Source organism: Cervus elaphus, chromosome 5 (genome assembly GCF_910594005.1).
Source record: "Cervus elaphus chromosome 5, mCerEla1.1, whole genome shotgun sequence".
Taxonomy (NCBI): Eukaryota; Metazoa; Chordata; class Mammalia; order Artiodactyla; family Cervidae; genus Cervus; species Cervus elaphus.
In genome coordinates, this window is record NC_057819.1 from 3,843,181 (window position 1) to 3,857,242 (window position 14,062).

The 14,062-nt window shown below is 49.8% G+C and overlaps 1 protein-coding gene across 2 annotated transcripts in view; it reads left to right on the forward strand.

Moving 5' to 3' along the window:
• Positions 1-6,357: 6,357 nt before the first annotated feature.
• The window catches only part of TBC1D10A (TBC1 domain family member 10A), a 28,971-nt gene continuing 21,266 nt past the window's right edge, over positions 6,358-14,062 (forward strand). For both annotated transcript variants that reach the window (XM_043901360.1, XM_043901361.1), the window contains exon 1: positions 6,358-6,643. In XM_043901360.1, the coding sequence (XP_043757295.1) occupies positions 6,435-6,643 (209 nt within the window). In that variant the 5' untranslated portion in view covers positions 6,358-6,434. The remainder of the gene's footprint in view (positions 6,644-14,062) is intronic.

Here is a 14,062-nt window from a genome sequence, read left to right on the forward strand (position 1 = left end):
GGAGAAATGCGCCTGTTGTGAGATTTCTGGGAAAACGGCCTGGCTCGGTGCTTGCACGAAGAGGGTTCTGTGAGTAGTAGACACTGAGGAATTTCAGTTCCACCAGCTGCTTGAAATGAAAACCATGTAGCCCATTGGAGGCCACTAATGATTAAACCCATTTCACATTCTACAATTATGCATTAAAAGAATGTGTACAAAAATTATATTAGAATACTTGAAATATGCGATACACTGTAATTACAGCCATCCTTATAGGTATTATTTCATTTATTCCTATAATGCAGAAATCAAAAAGGCAAAAAAATACAATATAGCTTTCTTTTTTTTTTTTCCCCTTTTTTCTCGGGCCCGCCGCCCGCTCGTGTGCACGGTGCGTGTGTCTGGGTGGCCGTCCGCGGGTGAGTGTAATATAGCTTATTTAAAAGTCCACGAATTAGTATGTAAGATTTTAGAAGTTTGCTTCTTTAAAAGTGAAATGTAAGTTCTTAAGATTATTAACTTGTCTGATTTGGGGATTTGATCTTAACTGTGTATGTTGCTTTATTTTTAAAATACATGTAAGTGAACAATTCTGGTACCCGAGTCATACAATCCATGATGCAGGACAGGATACACTCTTATTCCTTATCATAGTACAGAGAAGGTACTCAGTTCAGTTCAGTTCAGTCACTCAGTTGTGTCTGACTCTGCGACCCCATGGACTGCAGCATTGGAAAAGAGAAGGTACTATTGTTGTCTTAAGCTGGAGTCAACTAAACAAGTTGGTGTTCCCTACCTCTGAGCTGTGGTGATGATTAAATCAGATATAGACCTGTGTCCTAGTACAGAGTGAAGGAATACAGCCTTCTCAACACTGAGCAGTCAGTTCAGTTGCTCAGTTGTGTCCGACTCTGCAACCCCCTGGACTGCAGTATGCCAGGCTTCCCTATCCATCACCAGCTCCTGGAGCTTGCTCAAACTCGTCCACTGAGTCGGTGATGCCATCCAACCATCTCATCCTCTGTCGTCCCCTTCTCCTGCCTTCAATCTTTCCCAGCATCAGGGTCTTTTCTAAGGAGTCAGTTCCTTCACATCAGGTGGCCAAGGGCTTCTGCTTCAGCATCAGTCCTTCCAATGAATATTCAGGACTGATTTCCTTTAGGGTTGACTGGTTTGATCTTGCAGTCCAAGGGACTCAAGAGTCTTCTCCAACACCACAGCGCAAAAGCATCAGTTCTTCATTGCTCAGCCTTCTTTATGGTCCAACCCTCACATCCATACATGACTACTGGAAAAACCATGTCTTTGACTAGACGGACCTTTATTGGCAAAATAATATATCTGCTTTTTAATATGCTGTCTGGGTTGGTCACAGTTTTTCTTCCAGGGAACAAGGGTCTTAATTTCATGGCTGCAGTCACCATCTACAGTGATTTTGGAGTCCAAGAAAATAAAGTCTCACTATTTCCATTGTTTCCCCATCTATTTGCCCTGAAGTGTTGGGACCGGATGCCATGATCTTAGTTTTTTGAATGTTGAGTTTTAAGCTAGCTTTTTCATTCTCCTCTTTCACTTTCATTAAGAGGCTCTTTAGTTCCTCTTTGCTTTCTGCCATAAGGGTGGTGTCATCTGTATATCTGAGGTTATTGATATTTCTCCCGGCAACCTTGATTCCAGCTTGTGCTTCATCCAACCTGGCATTTCTCATGATGTTCTCTGCATATAAGTTAAATAAGCAGAGTGACAATATATAGCCTTGTCGTACTCCTTTCCCACCATTGAACAGAAGCTACCAGAAGAGTCATCCACTGGATGGATGGATGGAGGAAGCATGTGAGCCTGGAGCTGCTACCATGAGGAGTTCTAGCTTGAGGATGAAGTGACTACAGGAAGGAGGACAAAGAGAAAAGGGGGCAACAAGGCTGTCATTCTTGGTGACAACCTCTGTATCAAACTGCTCCTGCAGCTTACATACAAAAAAGTGAATGTTTTTAAGCTGTGGGACCTACTAACTGCAGTTTTGGGCTAACCCCATTTGTGTTGTCTGCCAAAACAGTCTTAACTATTATCCTCAGTGTAGGGATAAAGAGCCTCTTGATGAAAGTGAAAGAGGAGAGTGAAAAAGTTGGCTTAAAACTCAACATTCAGAAAACTAAGACCATGGCATCCAGTCCCATCACTTCATGGCAAATAGATGAGGAAACAATGGAAATGGTGAGAGACTTTATTAACTAAAAAGCTATGGTTTTTCCAGTAGTCATGTATGGATGTGAAAGTTGGACTATAAAGAAAGCTGAGTGCTGAAGAATTGATGTTTTGAACTGTGGTGTTGGAGAAGACTCTTGAGAGTCCCTTGGACAGCAAGGAGATCCAACCAGTCCATACAACCAGGAAATCAGTCCTGAATATTCATTGGAAGGACTGATGCTGAAGCTGAAACTCCCAATAGTTTGACCACCTGATGCAAAGAACTGACTCATTGGAAAAGACCCTGATGCTGGGAAAGATCAAAGGCAGGAGGAGAAGGGGACAACAGAGGATGAAATCATTGGATGGCATCACCAACTCTATGGACGTGAGTTTGAGTAAGCTCCCAGAGTTAGTGATGGACAGAGAAACCTGGTGTGCTGCAGTCCATGGGTTGCAAAGAGTCGGCACGACTGAGCAACTGAACTGAACCGAAGGGATAAAGAAGCTTTATAGTTTGTTTACTCTTCACAGGCTCCTGGGCACCAGCTATCTACTTTATGAACGTCAGCTCTGCTCTCATAAAGACTATGATATCTGGACATCTGTTTGCTCCTGGCGAACACTGACATTTCCTGAGCATTTTCCAGGATCCAGGATGGTGCTGACCAGAGGCCTGTGTCAGGGCCTCATACACTCCTACTTATGATGCCAGGAAGATGAGACACACAGGTTTTCAACACATTCCTGTAGGTCTGGCCATGCATCTCTCATCCTTTAAAGAATACAGCAGCTGGTCTACCAGGGTGTTTCACAGTGTTGCCAAAGGCCTCTTATTTTGTGCTCCAGTGAACCACGTGATTGTGCAGGGCATTCCTTTGGACCATCCATTCATTCATTTCTGCTTTCTTACTCCACTCAACTACACCATCTTCTGAACCTGCTTCCTCTTCAGGGCCTTTGTGCTTGCTGCCCTGCTTGCTGTATACTGTTCTCCCAGAGCACTGCAGAGAGCCTTCCTCATTTCCTTCCGCCTCCACTTCTGTCCACCCCTCCCCCAGAGTTACTAGAGTAACATGAGATAAGTTAAAGAGCTCTGGAGCCGGAAGTGAAGAACTGTAACATTTATTTAGTACCTACTGTATGCTGAAGGCTTCGGAGATAGTCCACCAACTCTTCACCAAGTAATTACTGACATTCCTATTTTTTAGAAGAGGAAACAGGATCTGAGAAGCTAAGCAATTTTTTTTTTTTAAATTCTGGCCACAACACAGGGCATGTGGGATCTTAGTTCCCTGAACAGGGATCGAACCCACCCACCCCCTGCAGTGGAATTTCAGTCTTAGCCATTGGACCACCAGCCAAGTCCCAAGCTAAGCAATTTTGCATGAGAATATCCAGTTACTGAGGGGCACAGCCATGAAGTGAAGTCTCCCAAGCCAAAAATTAGGAAAACTCCCCTGCTACAGCCACAGACTATGGTGGGAGACACTCAAGACAATAATGAATTTGCAAGTGTTTGGCAAACTACAGATGCTGCCACTCCTGGCTCCCATTGACTGGGTATTTCCATGTGCCAGATGCTTACCACATACTATCATACTAAAAATCTCAAGGCAACAACTCCAAGGAGACATTTTTTCATTTATTTACATTTTACAGGTAAGGACATGGGCTCAGAGAGAAGTGATTTGCTCAATGTCACACAGTGACAGCAGAGATTCAAACCAAGGGTTGTCTTTTTTTTTTTTTCCATCCCATGTGGCTTGTGGGATCCCAGTTCCCTGTGCCCTCGGCAATGAAAGTGCCATCATAACCACTGGGACACCAGGGAACTCCCCCTGGATGGTCTTATGTAAGAAAATTAGAAGCTGGAGCCTCAAGGCCTTAACTCAAGATAAACATCTATCCAGTCTCCTAAGGAGGGACACTGGATGCTTCTAACCTGCCCACCCCCACCCCCACCCCAAAAACCCCTGGAGTGAACATCACTGTACAGGTGCCTCATAGAGGTGAACGTGTTTGGGATATGTGTGTTGAACCAGAATTGCAGTCAAAGGGCTGTGGATACTTTGCCAGACCTGGGCTTCACATCTGATCCAGGCATGTGACTCTCTCTTCCTTCCTTGGGATAGGCCCTCATCCTCTGGCCAGGTGTACTCTGCCCTTCCTGGGAGCTGGGACTAAGAGCCCACCACTCTGGATCTGCTAGAGAGGTGGAACACATCCTCCCAGACTGAGAATTTAAGACCAAATAGCACATGCTCACCCCTGTGTCTGTTATTGCCCTGTTTATGGAAAATCAGAAGCCTATGGAATGTCAAGACTGCACAGTGAAGTCTTCAAGAGTGTCTGAGCCACATGGCATTAAGGAAACGGCTGGTGAAGTCACTCACGGCTTAAGACCGCCCTTCTTGGGGCTGCTTTGGGCCCCTTAGCAGCCTGTCCCAGGCTCTGCAGCTCAGGCTTGGGTCTTCTGGTCTCTTCTCCTCTCTAAGCCTGTCTCCCAATAGGTCTGCAGGGGAGTGTCAAATGACAATATGGTTGTGACTTATGAGCCATGAAGTACTGGACTGAGGTGAGGAGTTACCATTACAATTCTACGAGTTGATAATCCCTGGGTCAGAAGTTGGCTGCCAGGAGCTAAGTCTATATAAATACTATTAGCCTGTGCTTCCTAATAGAAGCTGTTGGTAAGTAGTAGTGCTAGTAGTGTTAGTCACTCAGTCATGTCCGACTCTTTGCGATCCCATGGACTCTGGCCTGCCAGGCTCCTCTGTCCATGGGATTCTCCAGGCAAGAATACCTGTTGCCAAGAATGCTGTTGGTAAGAACTGGATTCAAATCTTGGCTCTGCCACAAGTTAGTTCTGAGACTTCAGGAAGCTGACATCACTTCCCTGCACCTCAGTTTCTTTAATTGTAAAATGGGACTAAATAAAAAATAAATAAAATAAAATGGGACTAAATAGTCTCTGTTGTTTAGTCACTAAGTCATGTTGGACTCTTTTGTGACATCATGGACTGTAGCCCGTCCATGGACTTTCCCAGGCAGGAATACTGGAGCAGGTTGCCATTTACTTCTCCAGGGAATTTTCGAGACCCAGGGATTGAACTCGAGTCTCCTGCATTTGCAGGTAAATTCTTTACCACTGAGCCACCAGCGAAACCCAAAAATAGTATCTACCTCCTTGCTAAAAGATTGCAAGAGATGGTGTGACCAATTTGGAAAACAGCTTGCCAGTTCCTCAAATGGTTAAAGACCCAGCAATTCCCACTCCTAGCTATCTACCCAAGAGAAATGAAAATGGATGAACCTTGAAAACATCTGAGGTGAAAGAAACCAGACACAAGGCCACATGTATGATTCCATTTATATGAAAGGTCCAGAAAAAGCAAAACTATGGAGACAGATTAGTGGTTGCCAGGGACTGGGGGAGGAAGGATGGGGAGTGACTGGTAAGGATAGGAATGAATTTCTTTTTGGAGTGATGAAAACGTTCTAAAATTAGGTTACAGTGATGGCTGCACAACAATACAAATATTCTTAAAACACAATTATATACTTTAAATGGGCGATTTTTATGGTATCTCAATAAGGCTCTTGGAAAAATAAGTAGGTAGAATTCGTTCAGGGCAGTGAGTGGCTCAATAGTCGCTGGTCATTATTCTTATTAATTAGGTCTCCCTAATAGGCCCCAGAAGCAGTGAGCAGGGGAAGGAAAAGGCTGCTGAATTTCCATCTCAGCCTACCTCTTCAAGCTGCCATGTCCCTGGATGAGTCCCCGAACCCATCTCGAGTCTCCTCAGAGCTACTCATAAATGAATGGGAGAACAATCCTCACCCACGTCTTTAAGGTCTCGCGAGGAGAGGGCGAGTGTTCCCAGAGGGCGCCCTCGGTCTCTGCCTGCGCGGTGCTGCAGGTATACTCCAGGCCGAGGCTAATCCGGAAAAGCCCTAAAGCTCTTTCAGGTGAGCTCTCTGTGATTGGCAGCTCGGGGGGAGGGATTCGGGTGACGGCTGCCCCGCCCCCTCACGTCGGGCCTGTTGGCGCCAGCCTGGGGGAGGTGGGCGGGCCCTGGGGTCCGCGGCACCCATTGGGCATTGCGGGGAGGAAGCGCCGGGGAAGTCCTAGGGCCCCGCCCCCGGCCTTGCGGCGACCAATGGGCGCGGCGCGTGGGCGGGGCGTCGGCGGCGTCGGCGGAGGTCGGGTGGCTGAGGCGGCTGAGGTGGCCGCTGAAGCTGAGGCGGCGGGCGCGGCCAGGATGGCGAAGAGCCTAGAAGAGAATGGGCCGCGCGCGCCCGCAGCTGAGGGGAGCCTGTCGGGGACCCGGGAGAGCTTGGCCCCGGGCCCCGACGCCGCAGCCACCGACGAGCTTAGCTCTCTGGGCTCCGACTCAGAGACCAACGGCTTCGCCGAGCGCCGCATCGACAAGTTCGGCTTCATCGTGGGCTCGCAGGGCGCAGAGGGCGCGTGAGTATCGCCGGGGCTCGGAGCCAGGGGATCAGGGGCCGGGGCAGGACCCGCGGCGGTGCCTCGACGCTGACAGCCGCTCTCAGGAAGGACAGACAGGTCTCCCTTCCAACCAGGAACAACAATCTCTTATCTCCTTTGCCCCACCCGCACCTCCCCCCCACCCCCGGCGGACTGACCCGCCCCTAGGAAGGGCCTCGAGTGCTCTCCTCACCTGAGCTCACAGGTCGACTGATACCTTTCCCAACCCCAGCGCTGCCACCCTCGCCTTAGGGCTGGTTGGCTCGGCCAGCTCCCAGGCTCACAGGTGGTCTCCCCTCCCCCAACAGCGCGGTATTCTCCGTATCCCGCCCCCTGCAAGACCCCCTGACGTCCTTGTCTCAGCACCCACCACCGCCACATCGGGGGACACCTTAGGCTTCAGAGGGACGGGCTGCCCTGCCCCCACCGCGCTCGGGCACAGACTGACCCTCATCTCAAGGCACAGGGACCTCTAGATAGACTGACATTGGTCACCTCCCTCCTACCTTGGGATAGACAGTCACTTCCCCTCATGGAAGGGACAGAGAGTGCCCCCCTCCCCCTCAGAGGCAGGTTTCTCCCTGTCACCAGCAACAGGTGGGCAGGCACTGCCCCTTCCCAGTACCCACAGGGGGATGGTACCTCACCTCTAGGACAGACTGTCGGTGCTTCCTCTCCAAATGCAGACTAGGGGGCAGGCAAGGAGACAGCAGGGTCCCCACTTGTAGGACACCTAGATCCCCCCACCCCGGGGCCCCCAGCTGGCAGGCAGAGCAATGTGAGGCGGTGGAGCAGCACCTTCCCTCCAAGCTGGGTGAGCTGAGCAGCCACATTCTGCCCCCAGTCCTCACAGGGATCATATGTATGGATTGGTGATCCCTCTAGGAAAGATGGACTCCATAGCCCACTCACATCCCAGCTGTCCTGTCACTTGAGACCAGTGTTCTGCACGGAACTTACAAGCCTCCCTTGAGATGTACCTCCCCTTCAATAGAGAGTGCCACACAATCACCTGGGAAAGCCTACAGGACTCAGCCATGACCCTATTCTAGAGAGTCCTTCCTCCCCTTCTCTGACCAGCTGTGATCGTCTAAGGCTTCTTCAGCCTCTCTTATGACTTATGGAAGAGCCTTGACCGTCTGTAAGATCCCCACCCCACACAAGCAACCCCATAAAGTTCACTTCTGGGATTTTCCACAATCCCAAAGCCTCATATTCACCAGGCCTCCTTCTTTGGAAAGTTGGAGAGAAATGCAGGCCCCTCCCCTAAGGAGAGTTCTCTTTTACCCACTGGATCTGTCTCCTCCAGCCTCTTCCCACTTGCTTAGAGCAAGCCAAGCCTAGTCTAGTCCAGAACTCAGAGAACACCCCTTATTTTGATCCTTCACTCTGACTTGAAGCTTTGTCACAGTTACCCAGGGAATAGCTTGTGAGAACCCAAAGAGGACTTAGGGTATATTTTTGAATTGAAGAGCAAATACCAGATTACGGTCCTGGGAGGGATGAGGTCTAGAAAAGTGGGAAAGGAGTTACCAGTTGCATTTGTGGGTGCTTGGAAGGAAGAGTTCAGATTTGCTGGTGAATTCTGGGAGATAAAAACTCCTACTTAAAAAAAGAATCCTACTACATGCTTATCAGGAAGTTAACTAGATCTCAGGGTACAAAGCAGTGTGAAATAGTGGGAAAAGGCCAGATTTAGGAAGAAATCACACTTCCTGGCTGTGTGACCTTGGGCAAGAGCTTGAATCTCTGAGCCTGTTTACTCACTGTAAAGGGCAACAGTAACACCTATTCCCAAGATTACTATAGAGATTAAGTATTCAAAGGTGCCTAGCACAGTGCCTGGTGCAAGTAGTGGCCCAGGAAAATGTTAGTTTCCTTTCTTTGCCTTCTAAGGGTCTGAAAATTGAGGAGAAAATGAGGGCATACCTCTGGTATTTGTGAACAGAGAGAGGCCCCAGTGGGAGCACCTCCCTTTGGCTGTAGTCCCCAACCAAGCAGCCAGACATCTGTCTTTCCCACCCTCCAACCGCAAACCCGAACTTTGCAAGACTCCCTCTGCATCATTGGTGTCTATAGGGCTGGGGCTGAGGTGGGATTCCAGGTCTCTTCCTCTCTCTCTGCTTCACTTTCTTAACCCTGTTGGCCACCCTAAAATCTCTGGTGTCTGAAAACTTGGATGTTCCCTGTAGAGTCAATATTGTGGTTCAAAAAAAATAGCCAAAAGTAAGTCCCTGCCCAAGGCCATAAGAGAGGAAGTTATGGGAAGTTTCAGAGTGACCGCCCTGAACCCAGTCTCGTGGTTGAAGGCTAAGAGTCCATGTGCTAGCCCAGAGAAGTGAAACATTAGCCCTGATGGCTGCAGTGGAGATGGCTAGGACTCTGGCTCTGGATTAAAGGTCTGTCTCAGCCATCCTGGGCCAAAGGTTGTCTTAAGACAGTTTTGGCAATTGCCAGGGGCTAGTGGGGTAGGGGAAGAAAGTAGATCAGAAGCTACCTCCTCAGGTGACTGCTTGGTGCCTGTTGTGAGTAGATCATAAAATCATAGACTTATATCCCTCCCATAGAAGGGATCTTAAGAATTTGACCAGTGTAACCCTAACTTCTTATACGATGAGGAAACTGAGGTCACAGAGAAGAGAAGAACTTGCTTAAGCTTACACAGTACACTAGTGGCAGAACCAGGTCTTGAAACCACAGTTTCTGACTCCCAAGTCAGGACAGTTTCCATTGCCTTTACCACCCATTAATATGGCCTGGTGGCCCCAGCAGTAAACTGAGTCCTGGACAGAACTCAAGATCCCTAACAGGAACCTGTGTGCCCTTACCTTCCCTGGCTTAGCTCAGTACTTTTGACTCCCTCAGCAGTGTGGGAGGTCCACAGGGATGGTCCAGCAAGGATAAGACTGTGTTGTCATTACCACTTTGTTACACTTCATTAGACTGATGAGCTTCAGAACTAGGACCAGGCCTTTTTTATTTGGCTGCAGTTTTTTATTTGGCTGTGGGATCTTGAGTTGGGATTGACCAGGGATTGAACACAGACCCTTGGCAGTTTGGCAGTGAAAGCCCAGAGTCCTAACCACTGGACCACCAGGGAATTCCCTGGGACCAGGCTTATTCACTTTGTTCTCAGGCCTGCAGAGAAGTAAGTGATCGGTTAACATTTTCTGACACACATTTCAAGTCAGGAAGGTGAGAGCCACGTTATAGATGGCCATCTTCCTATGGATAGGTAAACTGAGGCCTGAAGGAAATGATTAACCTCACCTGTTCAGTCACTTGGGAGCAAAGCCAGGAAGTAAACCCAGAACTCCTGATTCCCAGCCCTAGGCTCTCTTTACTTCACCTTGTCTATCTTTTGAGTCTGCTCTGCAGGGAACCTTTGTGGGGTCTGAGATGGTCCCTGCCTGCTATGGAGCAGTAGCCAGTGATGGGGAGAGGCAAGAAAGCAGCCAGCCAGTGAAGGGCCCTGTGGTGGTGTGAGTGCAGACCAAGTGCTGAGAGCATTGGCTCCTTCAGCTTGGCTCGCAGCTGAGCTAGCTGTTGGAGCCCAAAATGGACCGGAGAAGAAAGAAGGGTCTTCCTCAGGGACGGGTGGCCAGAGGACTTTGGGAACAGGAGGAGCAGACCTGTTTGTGGGGAGGGTGTCCCTTTGGAGTTGGTCAAGAAAGGACAGAAGGATACCAGTGGATACCAGGTCTCTGGCCTGAGGAAGATGGCCTGAGGGGGGCGGGTCCCTGCCCTCCCCCTCCTTTTCCTATGTGATTGCCAAGACTGGTCTTGAAACTGGAGTTTCCCACCCAGCTTCAGTGCTCAGTGCTGCAGGCCAGATGAGGTGAGGAGCTGTGCTGTCTGGGATCCCGTGGGTGTTGGCTTCCTGTTCGGGGAGAAATGGATCTGAACTGGGCCCAGGGAGAAACATCTGGAACAGCAGTTTGTCTTTTGCTGATTCGGTTCCCCTGTCCCCTGGGCCCTCCACTATTCCTAGTCAACTGTGACTTTGGAAATCATGTAACTGGCTCCGTTGACATGCCTATAGTTTGGTCTCTGCCACTTACTGTTGGGCCAGGGCCCTCCTGACAGGCTAGGTCCTGCCTCCCTGCTTTTCCACCACCTTCTCTAGTTTGTAAATTCAGGACATCCTCTTTTCTTGAGCTGTTACAGTTCCCAGGAGAGCCTAGAGCTGGATGTGGAGTGGTCCCTGGGTGGCCCATCTGGAAAGAGACTACTGCACATGTGGGGCCCCGGTCTATGACTCGGGGCACATGTCCTTCATTTTCTCTCCTCCTCCTCTTCCTCCAGCTTCAAAGGAAAATCCGGTTTGGTAGCCCTGTGGGTGTTCTAGGACCTCAGATAAGACTTGACTTGGTGAAGGAGGGGGCCAGATCACCAGCTGCTGCCCTGGGAAGGTGACTGTGTGCCGCCTGCTAGGAAACTCTAAGCTGTGGGAAAGAGATAAAGCAGTGGGACCTGCTTGATGTTTTGTATTCCCAGCATCTAGGTTTGAAACAGGACCTTCGGGGGGCCAGTCAGGCCTGGCTCCGGTCCAGCCTCCCAGTCTGTTTACACTGAGGGAGGGGAAAGAAGGTGCTCTGTTCGCCCTCACACCTAAGGCTTTGAGCCCAGATGTTTGTGTGACCTTGGACATACTGCTTCACTCTTCTGAGCCTCAGTTTTTCACTGTGAAAGAGTTATGATAACACTGACTTTGCAGGATTGTTGTGGGGGTTAAAAGAACTGATGCTTGCAAAGAGCCTGACAACACTGTAGGTGCTCAGTGAATGTTCTGCCTCCTCATAGAGATTGGAGTACCTGGTGCGTCCTGTCTTTTCATTTTCTACTTTCCATCTCTGGCTGTGATGATGAGCATCAGTGAGATCCATCCCCTGTGAGCAGGAGTGAACACCAACCCATGATGAACCCTCACTTTCCCCTGAGAAGCGTGGTTATCCCATTTTGCAGATGAGTACACTGACGTTCTGAGAAGAAGGCACTCAAGGTTTGCCAGCTGGTAAATGGCAGAACTGGGACTGGAACCTGTTTCTTGACACCGAATCCAGTGACTAAGCCTTGCTAAGGTGTAGCAGGTAGGGTGCCAGGTGCTCACCATCCCTGAGGCCCCCACACCCAGGGCAGGAAGCCTGTGGGTAATATGGGGATATATAGGAAGAAGCAGCCAGCTCCACCCATTGGAGCTCAGAAAGAAGAAGTGGCATTTGATTCAGGCTTCAGAAGGAGCAAGGAAGGGCAATCCGCGATATGAGAGGGGAAGTGTGTGAAGAAAAGCCAGCTGTTTGAGAAATGTGTGCCAAGAGGCGACAGGAAGAGCGGGAGGTGGGAGGATGAGGTGAAGCATAGGGAGGGAGGGAAGTGGGTTGGGCAGAGGTCACTGGCCGTGAGTGTCAGACTGAGGCCTCCTGTGTTTCATTAAGGTCAGTCTGGTGCAGGCATGGAAGATGGTATGAAGAGGAGCTGGACCACAGGCAGTGAGAGCAGTTGGGAAAGTTTGGGACAGCCCAGAAGGGCTGCAGAGAGGTCTGGAAGGTTCTGGAGCCGAGAGGATGAAGAGTCAGCAAGTAGGGCATGGTACCTGATCAGCTGTGTGGACCTATAGGGACTTACAAAGGCTTTGGCTAAGCTGAAGTGGCCCTCACCATCCCAGGGCCTCTGACTACAGGGAAGGAAGGCCATCTGCAACCTTCCTTTGAAGCAGACAGTGGGCTGCTGCTGACTGCTTTGTCACAGCGCTGGGATCCCCAAGGTGCCTGGCATGGCTGGCACGCTCAGGGCCCATCAAGGGGTTCTTTGTATCTCTCCAGTAAGAGAGCGGATTAGCTGGCCTGGTTGGGAAGGGGTGGGTGAGTGGAACTGAGCTTTGTGGTCTCTCCTGGTAGACCTATTGGATGGCAAGGAAGGCTGTCAGAAGAGCTAGCCACCTCTCTATGCAGAGAGGAGGAAGCCCTGAGGGCATGGAAAACCTCCCTTAGGGCAGCGTGTAGCTTGGCCGGGGGTGGGGGGGGCATGTTTATAAGGCTCTTAGGCACAGCATAAGCTCATCGGGGGTTTCGAGGGTTTCTTACCTGGTTCAGTGGTAAAGAATCCGCCTGCCAGTGCAGGAGATGCTAGTTCGATCCCTGTGTCAGAAACATCCCCTGGAGAGGGAAATGACAATCCACTCCAGTATTCTTGCCTGGGAAATCCCATGGACAGAGGAACCTTGTACGCTGTAGTCTATAGGGTCACAAAGAGTCCGACACAGCTTGGCAACTAAACAACAATAAAAGCTGATCAAGAGGAGGCAGCCTGGCAGCAGAGGGCTGACTTCCTCCCACCTCCAGTCTTTATTTTGTTCTTGGAGCTGGTGCCTCAGCTGGGAAATGGAAGCAAGTCCAGTGCCTGTGAGAACATGAACCCCTCAGCCCTTACGGGCACCACCATGCTCTTCTCAGAGATGATTCTGGCTGGACATGGGGATTTATGCTAGTATGGGAAAGGGTTCTGAACACAGGGACCAAGGTGCCAGGGCTGGCTCCACCACCTGGTGGTCTGTGAGTTAAGCATGTCCTCTCACCTGACCATAGGACTAATGCTCCTTGCTTTTCATCTAGCACATGCTACGTGTTCAGCCATGTGCTAGGCTCTGGGGATGCAGAGCTGGAGCATAGCAGGCCAGGAGATAAAGGTGTGGTCTGATGATGAGGATCAAATGAGGTGACTGGATTAGGAGCATGTATAAACAAACAGTGCTGACCAGGGATCAGGAAACCCAAGTCCTAGGCTTCACTGGGCCCCTAACTAACCCTGTGGCCTCGAGAAATTTGCTTAATTTTTCTAAGCCTCAGTTTCCCTTACGTATAAACTAAGGTAGCTTTATTGAATGAAGTTGAAGAGTTCTTCTGCTTCTAACATACTGAGGCTGCCCTTGGAGTATACGAAAAGGGCTTTGAGAAGTTTTTTCCCCCTGGGTTGGGAAGATCCCCTGGAGAAGGAAATGGCAACCCACTCCAGTACTCTTGCCTGGAAAATCCCATGGACGGGAGGAGCCTACTAGGCTATAGTACATGGGGTCGCAAAGAATCGGACACGACTGAGCGACTTCACTTTCGTCTTCACTTTTGTCAGGTACCTCATAAGTGCAGGGGTGGTCAGGGCACAGCCCACAGAGGCCAGAGCTTGCAGCATGCTGTGTTTCTCTTAGGAGAGGACCTCTCTTTGTTTGTCAGACCAGTGGCCCTCATGTCTTTGGGAGTGCAGTCAAATCAAAGAATGCTTTGATCTGTCTAGCTCTTTGCTCTGCACAGTGCTTTCTTTCTCATTGCCTTGCAGTGATCCTAACAGGAGCAGTGGGAACTCAGGAGGGTGAGTTTTATTTTGCCCTGTTTACAGACAGGGAAA